Genomic DNA, 18213 nt, shown 5'->3' on the forward strand with positions numbered 1-18213 from the left:
TCAACCTTAGCATATTTTACCTTTTATGAAAAATCATCATAAGGAGTCCTGCTCCTGTGGAGCTTACATGTCCATTTACTTAAGTTCTCCCCTGATGGGATTCTGACCTTTATGTGAATGGATAGCTTTGTGGGCTTTTATGGTTGGATACATGATATAAAGAGAGCATATGGAACAAGCTGGGGAAAGAGGAATGGAAGAAATCATTTGGATCTATGCCTTTTGTTTATTTACTATACATCACCAGCCAACATTCCTTGAAAGAAGGCCTGAAACTTTCTGGACTCTATTCTTTGGCTAAGGACTGGTGTGCATGATTTCAGAGTTCTTTCATGTGATAAGAGAAGGTCAACCTCTTATTAAAGGTTTGGCTGGGTATTTTCCTTTAAGAAGGATGTGATGATAGAATTGCCTTCCAGTGGGTATATCAAGAATGTCAAAGGCTAATACCTTCTTTTTTCCAGTTTTACCGTCTAGGCAAAGGAGTTACTTAACAATTGACTACTTCCCAGTTTTAACATAATGAAAAGGTTTTGTAGGCTTATATATTTATATGAATAATATAGTCATATCTATAATTAGCTGTTTACTGATGCATACTCATCAACAGAAAGATAAATGTGACACAGTCAGTGCATGAAATATTATATGATATTAATATGACATCGACTGGATTCCAGTTACTTTGGAGAAATTTCCATAAGGAGCAAATGTTACCAAGATTTTATTGCTATTTCCCATGTACCAGGCAGAGTTCCCAGGGCTTCCACTGTATTAACACATTTGACCTTCATAACCGACCTGTGAGTGAGATATTATTATTCTAATATCACAGATGAGGAAACTGAGGCATGGAGAAGTTAAGTACTTAATCCAAGGATAAGCAATTAATTTATGGTAGGGCTAGGGATATGGACCCATTTATCTATAAGGACAAGGATGGTTTATAATCATGTTTAGGGTAGCTACCAAAGTACATTATATGCCAGATATTTTTCTACAGAATATGAGTTTATGACTGTTCCTAAATTCTCTTGGCTATCTTTATTTACATATTTCTATTTACATTCACATACTTGATCCTGCTATATCAGATCTTATAAATTACTTAGCCTTTTACTTTCCAAATTTAGCTCTCTTTTCTTCCCCTTTCAACCAACAGGATCTTCCTGGTGCTAAGCAGAGTGACACTTTGAATTGATTGGAATTACTTTGTCCCTTTGTCCATATGTGTCATATAAACTATGGATGAAGTTTACCTTTGTCATGCTATATTGAGAGCAATAAGTCCCCCAAAGAGAAGAGAGCCTAATACTTACAAAGTTGTTTATTCTCAGGGATATGAAATTTTGCTATTAAGTCATGCAGGCAGATTTTATTCTGCCCTTTGAAAAAGCTGAACTTTAGATAGAAATTATGTCCAAAATCACAGAGAGAATCAGTACTATGGTTAGGTAGAATCTTCATCCAACCTTCTTTGCACAGGTCTTATTAACCTGAGATGTGGAAACTGGTGTCCTCCTGAAGCTCTTCAGCTGAATGTTGCCTCTCTGTTTACTTAATTAGGAAATTTTTGTGGACTTGTGATTAGTGTGACATTGTTAACTATAGGTGTTGGCAGAAGAATGACTCAGAGCTTTCATATTTGTCTGCTTGAGCTGCCTTAATGGATCACTATAGGCTGGGGTGGCTTGAAGAACTTATTTCCACACTTCTGGAAGCTGAGAAGTCCTGCTGGCTAATTGATTTTCTGTGAGAAGCTCCTGGATGTCCTCTTTCTCTCTCTCTAATTGAACAGTATCAGAACCCAAGTATGGACAATGCATCCTCATTCCTTGTCTGTCACCCTCTGCTCTAGTTTGGTGTTTTTCCAAACTGCTAGTTAGATCATCAAAATTAATAATACTGAGGGTGGAAGACAGCATGTTTGAAGGGAAGCATCAGAATGTACTTTATATATGAAGAGTAAAAAATACTTTGTGCAACTTTTGTTTAAGTTATACTCCAGCTTAAGTAAAATATGTTTTATGGTAAGTCATGTTCAAAAACTTGAAGCCTCTATGCTAGATTAAGAGTCTCATGATCAAAGTGAATCCCTGTTTTGGATGGAAAAGAGGAAATGACCTAACACTGTAATTCTAAAGGACATTTAGAAACAATGTTGTCTTACTTCAGGGAATTTTTTTTTTTTTGCCAGTCATGGGTCCTGAACTCTGGGCCTGGGCACTGTCCCTCAGCTCTTCAACTCAAGGCTAGTATACTACCACTTGAGCCACAACACCACTTCCAGCTTTTTCTGCTTATGTGGTACTGAGGAATCAAACCCAGGGCCTCATGCATGCAAGGCAGGCACTACCACTGAGCCGCCTTCCCAGCTCACTTCAGGGATTTTTATGCCTGTTACTGAATAGTTTAAAAAAGAACTTAGTTCCTCTTAAAATAGAGGGCATGGAAATCCAGGAACTAAACAAATGTTAGCAATATGAAGTAAAATAGTCATAAATAAATGTTAAATAGAAAATTGTATTTATTTTGAACAATAAGCATAACTCATTATCATGTGATGACATGCTATCAATGTTTCATGAACTGCTTTAGGAATACTCCGAACCTTTCAGGAAATTTTGTTTATTCCTGACTCCCATTTCAAGAGAAATAAAGCATTCTGCAGGATGATGACTTACGTGCCAAGGCAAAAAAAAGTAATGCTTTACATCCTGTCAAGCTCTGTTTTAAGTAACAGTATCTCAATTCACTTTTGGTAAATAACTTCAGGCTAAGAACAGATACTTAGAAGTAATTACATCAGTAGGAACAAGAGGCACAAGATTCTTTAGGGTCGTAATCAACACGCTAACTATCCCTTGGTTTGACATCTCTCCGCTTATTTCCGTTTGTGCTATTGCGCGTATTAAAAATTTCCAGGTATGACATAGCTACATTTCACACTTTAGAGTTATCCAAAGAAATCCTTCAGAATATAATTTAGTACTATAACTTCAAATTTCACAACGTCTATAAGAAACTAACATACTGAACTTAAGTGTTTCTTTGGTAAGATCTCTAAACAATATGCTAAAAATTCTTCTTGGACCCACACCTCAAATTCCTTCTTGTATTTACTGCTAGGGTAAAAATGTCTCCTTCCCAAATAGCTTACTAAACACATAAGAAATAAGTAGCATCATATTTTCTTTTTTATTGTCTCAAAGTAATAAAAAAATATCAGACCTAAATAGTACCAGCAATTATCCTTAGTCCAAGTTTCCTATAACTTCATCATCTACTACCTATCCTGCAAGTCAGGAAGCCACCTTGAGCTGGACTTATACCATGCAGAACTATGGAATTGGTATCTGCTTAAGCCACAGAGTCTATAGCATCCTGGATTACAGAAAACATCAGCAGACTAATATAAAAGCCATTCAAGGTCTATTCTAAGTTACTTTGCCACTGACATGGTAGGGCCCATATGTCCTGCTTAATTTAGGGCTACATCTGTTATACAAAACCAGTGTTCTTGGAGACTACCAAAGTAACCATCTTCTTGAAACATCACTACCTATCCATCTATTATGAAAAAAATGGACTTACCTACTGCAAGAAAATTTGAGGCATAAATGACAACAAAAGATGTTTGCATATATTAACTCAATAACAAATAGTAATTAAATCCTACCATGTGGCAGGTATTTCACAAGATAATAAAGGTCCGAAGATTACTGTTCCTGTTAGAAATGGGGAAAAAAGCCTTCTACAAGATGATTTCCTAGGTAGACATTAACACAGATGAAGAGAGAGCTGTGGGGATAGAATGTTTATGTCCCACTAAAACATGTCAAAGCCACAATTTAGAGACAGGGCCTTTGTGGAAGTGAAGAAGTTAAGTGAGGTCAGCAGGGTGGATGATCAGTATAAGCCTAAACAACAGAGAATTCTCTTTTGAGATAGAGAGAAGGGGGGGGAAGATGGAGAGAGAGCTGGAGAGAGGATGGACAAAGGGAGAGAGGGATGAAGGTGGGGGGAGGGGAGAATCCAGACTTCATTTCCTCATCCAGAAAGTAGGGAGTAGACTTGGCCTTTTCAGTACTCTCTACCTTTGCTTTTTTTCCCCCTGATTTTTCTTTTTTTTTTTTTTTTTTTTGGGTCCAGTCATGGGGCCTGAACTCTGGGCCTGGGCGCTGTCCCTCAGCTCTTCAGCTCAAGGCTAGCGCTCTACCATTTGAGCCACAACGCCACTTCCGGCTTTTTTCTTTTTGCTTATGTGGTGCTGAGGAATCGAACCCAGGGCCTCTGGCATGCAAGGCAAGCACTCTACCACTGAGCCACCTTCCCAGCCCCCCCTGATTTTTCTTGTAGTTGATAGGAATCCAATCCTTGGATCCAGAAGTGGAATCTTGCAGAGCATTCAATGGATTTTTAAATTCATTCATGTTGTAACAATCATCTCAGGCCATGTAGCTTTATGTTTACTTTTTCTGAGTGCCAATTGTTTATTAGTCAGCTGTAATTGTAGAGCATTAACAAATCTGTAGCTGTAGAACTTTTTTCTCCACCCCTTCCTCTGGTTTTAGAATTTCTACTTCATGCATGTGTTAGTGGAAGTCAGGGACCGTTAGTAGTCAAGGTCTTAATGGATTATGAGGACTATGAAAAAATATAAGCCTGTTCTTCTGGGGAGATTCCTCACCCCCAATCCTTTGATTTATCTGATTTGAAACTACTATGGACTGTGATTAAAGATGGAACAATGAATTGGTGTGTGTGTGTGTGTGTGTGTGTGTGTGTGTGTGTGTGTGTGTGTGTGTGTGTGTGTGTGTGTGTGTGTGTGTGTTTGTATCAAGTTTGAAAATGGCTTTCTATAAGCAGCTAGTTAAAAATGTTTGCTGATTTCTGTACTGGATACCAGGCCCCTTGCTAACCAGCTCCTTAGCACTTTCTCTGTGGCTCACTTTAGTGATAGTCTCTTATGCTAGAGACTGGAAAACACACTTTTCTATCAGCAGGACTCTTTGTAGTGTTTGGTTGGGGTATCTGGAATATTCTGGATTGAATCTAAAATTCTGCTGGGCCAGAGAGGACAACCTGGTGGAGTTGTGACTAGTAGCTGATGGAACCAGAGGTAAAGTTAGGGAGAAGAAGACCAGGTCGAACAAACGGATGAAAGCACTTTCTTCATCACCTGACCTCTTAAGAAGGAAGGAGTTTATTTGGATTTTCCCTTCAAGTATGTTTTCTTTTATTAAATCATTTAGGACTGAAGAAAACAGTTTTCTGGCAAGATATAATCACTAATGATGGGAAGGATATGCTCTGGCTTTTGGGAAGTAGAAACAAAGCATAGGTGTTGGAGTTTGGCAGACTGATGCAGATTGCTGGCTAGGTACTTGTTAGTGATATGACCTTGGGCAAGTTTTCCAAATTCCAGTTTTCTCACAGATAAAATGAAGTTAATTGGCCATTTGTAATTTTTCTTCTGGGAAGACTCTCTTTAGCTTATTAGCCCATTTATTAAATGGGTTGTTGGTGTTTTGAGGGTTCACGTTTTTAAGTTCTTTATATATTCTGGATGTTAGGGCACTGTCTGATATCTAGTTGGTAAAAATCTTATCCTATTTTATAGGCTGTCTTTTTAGCTTGTTGACTAAGTCCTTTGTCATGCAGAAACTTTTCAGCTTGATGCAGTTGCATTTATCAGGTCTTTCTTTGAGATACTGTGCTTTCCAGTTTTTACTAAAAAAGTACCTACCTGTGCCCAGGAGCCCCCAAATGTGTCTCCTACTCTTTCCTGTAATAATTTCATGGTTTCAGGTCTTACATTGGGATCTTTCCTCCATTTTGAATTGATGCTGGTACAAGGTGATATTTAAGGATCTACTTTAACTTTTCTGCATATGGACACCCAGTTTTGCCAGCACCATTTGTTGAAGATATTGTCTTCAAGCCCATGTTTTTGTAGTCTCAGAATAAGAAGTAAAAATGGCCAATAGAAACATGGAGAAATGCTCAACATCTCTGGCCATAAAGGAAATGCAAATAAAAACATTGTTGAGATTCCACTTCACCCTAGTTAGAATAGCCATTACCTAGAAAACAACAATATATGCTGATGAGGGTATGGACCAAAGGGAGCACTCCTACACTGTTGGTAGGAATGTAACCTTGCTCAACTAGCAGTGTGAAGGTTCCTCAATATATTAAACATACAGCTGCCCTATGATCTGGCAATTTCACTCCTGGATATTTACAAGTCAAAAAAGATAAAAAAATTACAAACCTGGATATAGTAGAGCTGCCAGCATAATCATGTTTATTGCAACACTGTTCACCATTGCCAAGGTAGGAATCAATCCAAATACACCTCAGTGGACTAAATGGATCAAGAAAATACGGTATATATACACAATGGACTTTTACTCATCCATTAGAAAGAATGATATTGTACTATTTGTAAAGAAATGGAAAGACCTGGAAAAAATTATGTTAAGTGAAGTAAGTCAGGCCCAGAGAGACAAAAGGATGCATGTTTTCCCTTTTAGGTACAAGCTTTATTTAGCTGACAAACTAGTAAGTAAATTCGTTGCATGGTAGGCAAATGTATACAGATGTATTAACTGAATTACAGTAGATTAAAGGGAGATCTCAAATAATGTAACTCCCTAGAAAGCCCAAATCAGAGTTCAGCAAAATAAAAATAGCAGGAAGCAGGTACTTGAAAGGGGTGGTGTTGGGACAAGGTGAAATAGGTAGAGGAATTAAGAGGAGAAGTCATGGGGAGAATGCAGTCAAGAATTGAGTGTAGCCAGGCACCAGTGGCTCAGGCCTGTAATCCTAGCTACTCAGGAGGCTGAGATCTGAGGATCACGGTTCAAAGTCAGCCTGGCCAGGAAAGTCTGTGAGACTCTTATCTCCAATAAAGCACTAGAAAACCGGAAGTGACACTGAGGCTCAAGTGGTAGAGTACTGGAGGGACAGCGCCCAAGCTCAGAGTTCAAGCCCTACAGCTGACCAAATAAATAAATAAGGAAATAAATAATTTAGTGTATATCCTACAAAATCAAGAGAAGTGAGAGGAGTTGGTTGAGAGTGATGGGTGAGAATGTTAAAAAGGAATGACATTGGTCAAGATGAATTGTATTCATAAACTGCTTTGTTAACTGATGACTCCTTTGTACAACTGCTTAAAATGTTTTTAAAAATGAAGTTAATAATCCAAATGTAAAGCATTCTAAAGAAACTTCGATGAGTGAAGTGCCTGCTGGTCTCTGAGTGGTCAATATACAAGGATTTCCTTCTAGGTGAACACAAACTAAGCTTTCCTGAGGTAGAGTCTTGAGTTGGAGACTTAGGTTTAGAAGCACTAAGGTAATCTGCTATGCTCAATAGATCATAGACTGAGAGCTAGCTGATGGGATGCCAGAGGAAAAAGTAAGTGTAGAACTTCAGCCCCATGGACAGTCATTTGGATGCTTCCTTGGGGTGTGAGTCATTGTTTTCATTGTAAGCATCCTTTCCTATTACATATATTAGAGAAACTATATTGATCTATTTTCCTATTGCCAAAAGTCTCTCCTTCCCTTATCCAAGGATTGATTAGAGAATTGTTACCCAAAGAAAATCTTTGAGGAGAAAGTTAGATTTTAAATCTGGATCCTGAGCACAGGTTTTTTTTTTTTTTCTTATTCACTATCTTAGGGTGGTAGAAGATTTATGCGGTTAGAATGATATTTTTGTAAGTATTTTATGTAGAATTGAGATATCTTAACCTAGTGGTCTTTACCCCCTATAGAGTATAAATTTGATTAGTAGTTCTTTGGGGTAAGCCACAGATGAATGCATGTTCATATTTTGTTCTTGTAAAACATGATAATGACATGATCATCTTTTAGGAGTTTGAGTGTGTTAGCTAAGGCTCAGAAAACTTTAGAAATAAGAAATTCGTTAAATGCCAAGAGTTTTGGTAACAATACATTGCACCACTTTGCTTAGCATCCTTGAAATTTGTGCTTTCAGCATGAGAGCACTAGGGCTGATTTCTGTTTTTCTAATTGTAGAGCAAGTGCAGAAGAAATAAGCTCTGAGAGTGCTTAGGAGAGATAAGATGCCTAGCAGCTTTTGAAAGCTCTGAAGTGCTCAACCAGAAGTGGTTTGGCTGACATGGGACAAGCGTCTGAAATATAAAGGCTTTGCAGTTAGAAAGTGATCAGGACACAAGGATGGCAACAGCACCCACGCAGGCTGTTTATATCTGTTGTTCTTGTGTCCTCAGACATATATCCACTGGAAAAGTTGAGACTGCCCTTTTTTTCCTCCAGAGAATTACTTGAAGACTTAAGAAACTCTTTTCAGAAAGAGATGCCATATAGTAGTGTTTGCATGTCATAAGTAAGGGACTTAAGAAGGTATTTATTTATGAAAGAAAACCACAAATACTGTTTTTATTTTTTTCTCAGGAAGTGGCGCTACAGCAGTGGTCCAGGCTGCCCTGTGCAAACCCAGGCAAGAACGTGTAGCAATAAAGAGGATCAACTTGGAAAAATGCCAGACCAGTATGGATGAACTACTAGTAAGTTAAGGTGAAGGGGAATCCTGCTGCTTGCTCTTTGTGACATCTGTGCATGTGGAGATGATGAGTAGAGCCATGGCTGGTGAATGCGTGGGTGTGGACTTCTCTTTGATATATGTATTTCTTGGGAACAGCCACAGCACTTCCTCCTCCTGCATAACTAATGATTCCATGCCTTGTGATTGTCTTGTACTTTCTATACTTTTCTTGGCTGTGATGAACAGTATTTTTCACAGGGTAAAACTTCAGTGGTCTTGGTGTTGACATTCCATTTTATATACCAGTGGAGGCACATTGTGCAGGATGGCTTGGGGACATGTGACTTTTTTTGACCACAGAGTTTGAGGTCAAACTCCTGGCCCTCAAACTAGAAGGTTCGACATTTTAGCTTTCCAGAGTTTGGTTTTCTTACATGGTAACTTGTATTTTTCACTTGAGATGATATATGCTACTGATCGGAGTCTGTCAGTATGGATATGATGGAGTAGCATTGGTTGGTTTAAAGGAACATTTACTTTAGGCTTAACTGACTCATTATTAAATGAACAGCTTGGCAAATGATTATTAGTTGCCCAGCAAACTGTGAAGGGTTTGAGAGTTTAATCTCATAAATATGGTCATTGTTCTGCCTGCCAATTTTTTTCTTTTTCCTTTGGTCATTTATTTGAGGATAATAGAAAACTGTGGTGGAGGAGTTAACTGATTGGTTATCCCAACACTAATCCCAGTGCAAATATTAGTCCAATAGCTCCATACAAGCTACAAAGTATAATGACAGTTGGCTCCAGATAAAGAAGGCTTTTGTTATATTCTACATTGGGAATGGAATGTCATTAACAAGAGCTTTTTGTCTTCACTCAGAATATAGCTTTTATTTCAGGCTTAATTACAGTACACTATGGTATAAATTAAGTACAAGGGTAAAGCTGTACTTTTCCAGCTCTGTTTGGCCTCACATTTTAAATTTAGGCTACACAATAAGTAGATTTCACTAGGACTGAGGTAATAGATTATTTGTTTAAACTAAAATTAAATCAAGAACTTCTATAATGTAATGTTAACTTTTAAAGTTCAGCCTTATAATTTAATGTTAATTTTTTAAATTTATGGCTTTCCTTCTCCTCTCCTTAGATGGACTTAGCTTTTATGGAAGTGACTACTGTATACATATTTGTCTGTGTATGGCCATTGTGGTGACCAAGAAAATTGTACCTTAGTCATCCAACCAGTTTTCAAGGTCACTTTCCCTGGGTGGAAAAAATGCATTGAGCAAACTCTGGAGAGAGTTGAGTCCTGCTTCTCCTACTAAGCTTTTTTTTTTTTTAAAACAACTTTAGTTGATTTAAGTAATAGCTCATGGGTATTGTAAAAGACAGTTACATTTTAAGACGAGTTCCTTCTGAAGTTCTTAAATTCTGTGGCTGTATATAAGTGCACATTAGCTTTTCTTTAAAGTTTTTTTTTAAATATACATTTAAACTTAAGTACTATTGGGAAGTATCACTCGATAACTTTCTCCTGATGTTTGTCTCACTGGAATGCTTTACTGGAGGTCCTAGCCATCCTCTGTCTACCTGAATAGTTATACAGAATATGTGCTATGTGCTTATTTACTCCTATGTCTGACAGTCCTAGAACCAGCCTGCTAGATGCCATGGCCAGTTTGTAGTCAAATGCTCAGTTGTCTAGTACTTCATATATTCCCTTGGAATTTTTTCCATTAGTAACTTGCTGCCTGGCTTGGTAGCTATATGACGACTTGAGTAGAGGTAAGCAGGGCATCATTCCAGTTCTCTTCTTTTCCTGAGACTAATAAGCATAGCCGTGTCATTTGGAGGTACTTGTAAGTTAGCTTTCTATCTAGGAATGAATGCTTTTATGGCTGTTGTCTGATTTATGAGTTTGCCTTGTGGTGGTTAATTTACTTCCCTTCTTTTTTATCTTCCTGTAATGTCTGTGTTGTAGAGCATATATGCCTAATTATTTCTTATTAAATTAAAATGGTTTCTCACTTAAAAGGAAACTAAAATAATAAATTTATTGCTTCCATCTTCCCTTAACCTTAAATCATTGGCCTTTTAATGTTTGGGCATACTTAGAGAAGGGAAGAATTGCTATGGTTTTTAGGATGTATTATTCCCTGGTTCTTTAAAAAAAAGAATTTATAGTTTGCCTCAGGTTGTCAGGCTTTTATGTTCTAGTTGATACATGAGCTTGTGTGGAGCAAAGTTTCTATCACTCTTTCAGCTTGTAATGCTGCTGTTGCCTGCACTTTTATTATGTCTGTGGGTTCACAATTTGGCAGTGTTTGGATATCCGGTATCCTAATAATCCCCTAGTTCCGTCAGTGTGTGTTAGACACAGGTCAGTATGCGGCAGCATCTCACAGAGTGTGCCATGTGCTAACTGGAAAACTGGAAACCAGTGTTCTGAGAAGAAACAATGACCACTGGGATCTTTGTCTTATGGGAGTGCTATGTCATAGAAGTCATAGTTATCAGCTCTTTGCTGGCCATTGGAACATCTGCCTCTCTCTAAACTGTTATCACCTCCTGACCCCCATTACTACCCTGTCCTCATTTCCACTCCCTGTCCTGATTTCAGTCCCCTCTCTCTGCTATTGGCTTCCATGTTTTGTCCTTTGGCAGGCTGGAATCTACGTGCAGAGCTATTATCCTATAGTTTGCTTCTTATTTAATGAGAATCTGTACATTTCTTTGTGCTTGTGGAGTTGGTTCCTGGTTTTGTTGTAGAAAGATCCAGATTGTTAATGTGCTAATTACAGTAATACTTTCTCTGGGAATCAAGGAGCAAAAGAAACATTGGATGAGATCATTGATATGAAATAATTGGTGATTTAAATGAACACTGCTAAATCTTTTTTGTTGTTGTTGATGTTTTGTTTAAAGAGGTGGCCTCTTTGGAGTGTTTGTATAGGTACATTCCTGTTTCTATGACAAAAGACAAAATTTAAACTGTCCCAAACAGAAAAATAATGACTCTCAGAAGTATTTTTTTATTTTGGTTCCATTACTATATTTATTTATTATAAAGGTAGATGTTTAGCATTCAGTGCAGTTTTCAATAAAATTAACTGGGCTCTGTGGCTCATTCCTGTAATCTTAGCTGCTTACCAGGCTGAGATCTAAGGATCACAGTTCAAAGCCATTCTGGGGCAGGAAAGTCCTTGAGAGTCTTCTCTTCATTTAAACACTAAAAAGTCAGAAGTGGAGCTGTAGCTCAAGTGTTAGAGTACTAGCCTTGAGCACAAAAGCTCAGGGAAGGTACCCAGGCACTGAGTTCAAATTCCAGGGCCAGTATCAAAAAAGTAATTAAAATAAAAAAATACACCATGAAAATGACTATTGTAATTAAATTACCAAAGGTAAATTAATTAAATATACAAAGTGCATACACTTATTTGGTAAAGACTTAGTTTCTGTAGTGTGCTTAGTTCCATTAAAAGAATGATTTTAGCGTGTGTAGTGTGCTTAGTTCCATTAAAAGAATGATTTTAGCGTATGTATGGGATTACCAGACTTTGTGCTTACTAAAAACTAAAACTTACTCTAATTTAACAGCAATTAGGTTAGCATACTTACTCTAAAACAAATATTTTCATTGACGTGATTCGAATGGTATTCAGTTAATCCAAACTAATATGTATGTTTGTGTTGTGGATTCATTTGAATTTCCTTCTGTTTTGGGGGTTTGACCTTTATCTGATCTCTCGGTAAAATGACCATATGGTTAAAATAATATTGATCTGTCCTATACATTCCAGACTATGTCAATACAGATGTTGTCACCTTTTGAGATTTGTTGTTGCCACATTTGTTGTTATCCCCATTTGTCAATCTCACAGTGGTATAAATGGCTAATTTTAATTAGCTTAACAACTCTGGAAGATAATTATCCTTACAGAGCAGAAGCTTGTTAGCCGTTATTGGGCCCTGTAGATATTAGATACTCAGCGAGGTGGTGGGAAGAAAAAAGGACTCCATAGATTTGTGAGTCTCTTCATTTTTGTGTTGGGTTGGAATGACTTTTGAGTTGCGAGTGCCTTTCTGTACTTTGTCCCTCTGTTGGCCTAGAACTGGTTCAGCAGATTGGTAGACAGATTATATTTCTCTAATATTCCTTTCATCAGTGGAATTGCTCTCCAAAATCAATTTCAGATTGACTAAAGGGATCTGACATGGGGCTGGGAAGGTGGCTCAGTGGTAGAGCGCTTGCCTTGCATACCTGAGGCCCTGGGTTCGATTCCTCAGCACCACATAAGCAGAAAGAAAAAAGCCAGAAGTGGTGCTGTGGCTCAAGTGGTAGAGCACTAGCCTTGAGCTGAAGAGCTGAGGGACAGCTTCCAGGCCCAGAGTTCAGGCCCCACGACCGGACCTCCCCCCTCCCCCCCCCCCAAAAAAAAAAAAAGCAGTTGCCTATGTCCTGGGTTTGATCCCCAGTACCAAAAAAAAAGGGATCTGACATATGGTCTTGCAGAGGAGCATATTATATTCTATGTAGAGATGGCCTTGAGGTTTCTTTGTGGTCTGACTCAATGGTTAGGGATGCTACCTTAGTGCACTTTTGACTTCCTTAGACTTCATTTACATGAGTTAGCAATTTATCATCTTTGGAAGTTGTTTGTCTTTTATCCTTTGTCATCAGGTGACAAAATAAATTCCATTAATATTTCAGTCCTTCTAATTTACCTTAGAATCCACTTTTTCTAGCTTTCAGGGTATTCTCCTTTATTTTATCTAGAGATTGATTAATGTTTCAGTTTATCATTCATTTGACTTTATGACTTCTTTTTCTTTTTTTGTTGGTTGTGGGGCTTGAACTCTGGGCTTGGGCACTACCCCTCAGCTCTTCAGCTCAAGGCCAGCCTTCCACCGTTTGAGCCACAGCACCACTTCCGGTTTTCTAGTGGTTTATTGGAGATAAGCATCTCACAGACTTTTCTGCCCAGGCTGGCTTTGAACTCAGATCTCAGCCTCCTCAGTAGCTAGGATGACAGGCATGAGCCACCAGCGCCTGGCTTGACTTTTTTTTTTTTTTTTTGGAAACAGGAATTTTCTAAGTAGCCAATGCTGACCTTGGTCATATTGTATAACTTCCGGCTGACCTGGAACTTAAGATTCTCCTGCCCTAGCCTTCTGGATACTGAGATCACAACCATTCCAACTCAGCCTAAGATTTTCTGATACATAGGCTTTCCCCTATCCATTTCAACTTTTTCTCCAGTTGACTTCTCATGTTTTTAATGTGTGTTTGATGTAGTTACAAATAACTCAACCTTATTTTTTTCTCATTCTTACACTCTAATGTCATCAAAATTTATAATTTAATTCTTTGGCATAGGAGAGCAATAGCTGGAAGAGAAATCATTGCCTAGGGACCAGGCAAAGTTCTCATTTCTTTAAAAAAGGAAAATAGGGGGCTGGGAAGGTGGCTCAGTGGTAGAGTGCTTGCCTTGCATGCGTGAGGCCCTGGGATCAATTCCTCAGCACCACATAAGCAGAAAAAACTGGAAGTGGCGCTGTGACTCAAATGGTAGAGTGCTAGCCTTGAGCTGAACAGCTGAGGGACAGTGCCTAGGCCCAGAGTTCAGATCCCACAACCGACAAAAAAATAAAGAAAGAAGAAGGAAAACATAGTTAAGTGATTACATTATAGAGTTTTGTAATAATCATTAAACTGTTTTAGTTTTGATAGATGACAGATGTGAGCAAAGTCATTTCAAAGGAACAATGGTTACATAGAGTCCCTCATGTTCCACCTTGTGGTGGAGGACACAGAGCTCCAGGGCCAAGAGATCACTTCTTTTCCATTCCCCTGAAGGATCACCAAGGCCTTTGGAGGAACTTCCCCTTCCTTCCCAGGATAAGAAACAATTATTTTTCCAATTTTTCTCCTCAAAGTTTTGAGTGTGTATATTTAAAATTTAATTCTTTGAAGCAAATCATTTTAAATTCACTTAAAATACTACTAGCAAATCATGCTTTATAATTTAAGATAGAGTCAAGTCATTCTAGCAGTATGATTTGATATTACAAACCTATTGTGAAGTCATAGATTGGGGCACAGTGTGCTTTCTTTTCTCCATAGGAGAAAAGGATATACATTGTGTACATAGTATATAATGAAAGTTTCTTAGCCTTGAACTGGAAAAGTTCTGGCATTCATTTGTTTCTTTTTCTGTCATCCTTCTAAAGGTAATTCACTATCTCTCACACAGGATTCAGAGAGAAATTATGAAATTGATCTTCAGAATAAATCCACAGCCCTAACTTAGCTTTCTGGTGTCTTATTTTCTTTCTCTTGATTTGATGTCCAACCCTCCTCCCTCTTTTTATCTTTCCCTCCCTCTCTTGATCCCTTCCTCCTTCCTTTTTTTCATCTTTTTTCCCTTTTCCCTTCTTCCCTCTTTTCCTTCCTTTCTTTAGAAGAATGAGTTTCTCCCTTTCTACCTCCCTCCTTCTCTCCCTCCCTCCTTCTCTTGACTTTTAGGGGAATGAATTAGCTATGATTTATAGGGTAATTTAGAGACTAAAATTCTATAGATAGTTACCCGCTTGAATGATTATTTGAGAGGAATAACAGTTCCCCTAACAGTTACCTGTAACAGGTTTTATGTAGCCATTTAAATTGAGATGATAATATTTGGGGAACTTTGAACAGTTCTTCCAGTCAGGAGTTTTTATTTTCTCCCTGTTCTTTTTTTTTTCTTCCTTTTTTTGTCAGTTGTGGGGCCTGATCTCTGGGCTTGGGTACTGCCCCTGCGCTCAGCTCAAGGTGAGTGCTCTACTGCTTGAGCCACAGTGTCACTTCTGTTTTTCTAGTGGTTTATTGGAGGTAAGAGTCTCACGTACTTTCCTGCCCTGGCTGGACAGTGGTCCTCAGATCTCAGCCTCATGAGTAGCTAGGATTACAGATGTGAGCCATCTGCGCCCGGCTCCCTGTTTTTTTTAATTGAAAATTTTTAAGAAAAAAAGCCATGTCATTGTTTATATGTAATTTAAGCAAATCACTTGAATTATGCTGATGCTTTTGCAAATGTTGTTTATTGTAGCAAGATTATACTAGTTAAAAATATTCTAGCTTGTAAGTTAACCTTAAATTTGTATAATTTGTGTTTGTGTTTTATGTATTACATTGATCTAAGTATTTTTTCCATTCTGTTTAAACTTAATAACTTTATAGTTCATAAGTTAATTACTTATATCCCAGCTCATACCTCATTGTATTGAGAAAATACACTTGTCTGTTCCTGTAGCCTTTTATACCAAGCATTTGAAATATATTAAAATATAAGCTTACTTCATTGTGTATAGTGCTCTTTTGAGCATTTCAGGCATTAGTCATCAAGTTCTGTACTGTTAATTGACTCTTGCCACTTAGCAATTATTTTCATATGATTTAGATTAGAAATGGATTCTTTTTGCTATTTTGAAGATGTGAAAATATTTTTAAGCAATTAGACTTAGTACTTAAATGCAAATGAATATAGTTCTGAAGTTACATTAGCTTAGAAGTATGTATTAAAATATGAATTTCAATTTTGGAATATCAAATTTAAAAGTTATGCTGAAGTTTCATCTGATGCTAATCACATATTCCAGTTAAATTTGCTTTTATATATTTTTGTTCATTTGCAAAACATGACTTGGTAAGTTTTTTTTTTTAAATAAAGAAACAAGAATCATGCAAAAGGTATCTACTGTAAGGTAACAAACACCCCGTATGCAGCAGAGTAGGAAAACTTTATGAAAACAGCTTTTGTCATAGCTCACTTTATTTCTTTACACTGCTGGCTTGGAAGCAGGGCCTCATGAGGCTTTGTGGAGCCAGATCAGTGCTCTGTTGTACCTCCAGCCTCATGTCGCACTGTTCTGCGTGTCACTTGTGTCATACTCATTGGCTTCTAGAAACTGCTTGGGTGAAGACAAATGCTTTTGTCCTTTCCTATTATTGTTAATTCCTTTCTAAGGGGTATTAGAATATGCAGCTCACTTTTCTTTGAACAGGTTTTGCTTTTTTTTGGATGTAAAGTCTTGAGAGCTTGCTGCATAAGTAGTGTATCATTTTTATAATTAAAAAAATTTACAATAACGTTTTTTCATGGTTGAAAATGAGAATTCAGAAAAATATATCTCCTGTAAGAGTACTTTAAAAAATATTTTTCTTCCATTTATTGTTTGACATTTGAAATTGCTGAAGTTTAATTTTGTTTATTTATTTTAAATCCTGCTACTTAAACAGCATTTGATTATTTGTGAATATTGATTAACTCACTCCTCATAGAGATAGCTGATATTCTGGAAGTGCCAGCTGGAGAATGACATTTCTTCAGTGTTTTTATATAACTCAGTTTTTTCTATGTCATTTCAGAAGGTACTTAAATGCTTGGAGGTTAGTGCATGTAATTCAGTGGTGTATTTGGCTCTCTGTTGCATTTGGAAATACACATTTCATTTGGTAGTGTTTGCAAATTGAACATATACATCTTACTTCTTTCATAGATTAATTTGCGATGTAGTAATGTGTTCAGGAGCCAGATACCTCATTACATTGGAAGGAAGCTTGTTTCTCAGTGATTAGCCAGAGGCAGTTCTTCACAGCCTTGCTGGAACCTGAGAATCACCTGGGAGCTTTTGAAACTTTTCATTCTCAGGCTGAACCCTAAACCAATTTACATCAGGTTCCTTAGGCTGGTACCCAGGCGCTGGTGTTTTGTAAAGCTCTCCAGTGATTTCAGTGTGTAGCCAAAATTGAGATCCATTGCTTTAGAATAAAGTTAGGAAGAATATCTCCTCAGATTTAATGGAGAGAGATTTAACTGCACATAGGAATTGCACATAGGAAGAACTTCAATAGATTTGATTTCTTAACTAAGATTGCCACCATTATCAGTTAGGGAAGAATTGATTTAGAATTTACATAGGTTGGGAAAAGATGAGGATGTTTTTATATTTTGAATTCAGAATTCATTTATACTTTCTCCTTTCAGTAACAATATCTCTTTCCTTTAGTGCTTTGTGAATCTCATTGTTCTAGCGACAAAAGAAACCAAGCTTTAAGTTTTTCCTAATTGTTTATATCTTCAATATTAGTTCAAAGAACTTTTTGTAGCAATTCTTTATTTTCCTGGAACGTATTCCTAGTATAAATATTTACACTCCTTTTTTCCAAAAGAGTTTCAGACAGCTTACCAGCGTACATGGAGTATGATGATAAGGTGGGGGATGACAACGTAGTAGGAATTAAACACACAGAGGAATAATTTGTAAAACACTGATGGGAATGTTGTTGTTTGAGTGAAGCTGGTTGTCTAGGTGACCTATCTCTGCATTATAGGCAACTCCTCCAGCAGGTGACTGCTCTCTAGGAAAGGCCAGTGCTCTGCCAGAGTCTGTCTCTGTGCCTTGGAGGCTGAGCCAGGAACTTGGGACACTTGAGGTTAGTGGTCTACATGGGTACACTCGCAGCAAGGTCCCGAGACAGAAAGTTTATGAAAACAGCTTTAGTCACAGCTCACCATCATAAAACCAGAAATTGCACTGTGTTTCAGTGGAACTCAAACAGTGGTTTTCTGATGGTTAATTGGAGATAAGAATCTCCCACACGTTCCTGCCCGACCTGGCTTT

At 37.7% G+C, this 18213-nt stretch overlaps 1 protein-coding gene across 3 annotated transcripts in view; it reads left to right on the forward strand.

Annotated features, from left to right (window-relative positions):
- Stk39 (serine/threonine kinase 39) overlaps positions 1-18213 on the forward strand; it is a 263115-nt gene that overhangs the window by 41400 nt on the left and 203502 nt on the right. For all 3 annotated transcript variants that reach the window (XM_042694158.1, XM_042694159.1, XM_042694160.1), the window contains exon 2: positions 8454-8566. In XM_042694158.1, coding sequence (XP_042550092.1) covers positions 8454-8566 — 113 coding nt within the window. The remainder of the gene's footprint in view (positions 1-8453; positions 8567-18213) is intronic.

This window comes from Dipodomys spectabilis, unplaced genomic scaffold, assembly GCF_019054845.1.
Source record: "Dipodomys spectabilis isolate Male_0828 unplaced genomic scaffold, ASM1905484v1 ptg000174l, whole genome shotgun sequence".
In the NCBI taxonomy this organism is placed as follows: Eukaryota; Metazoa; Chordata; class Mammalia; order Rodentia; family Heteromyidae; genus Dipodomys; species Dipodomys spectabilis.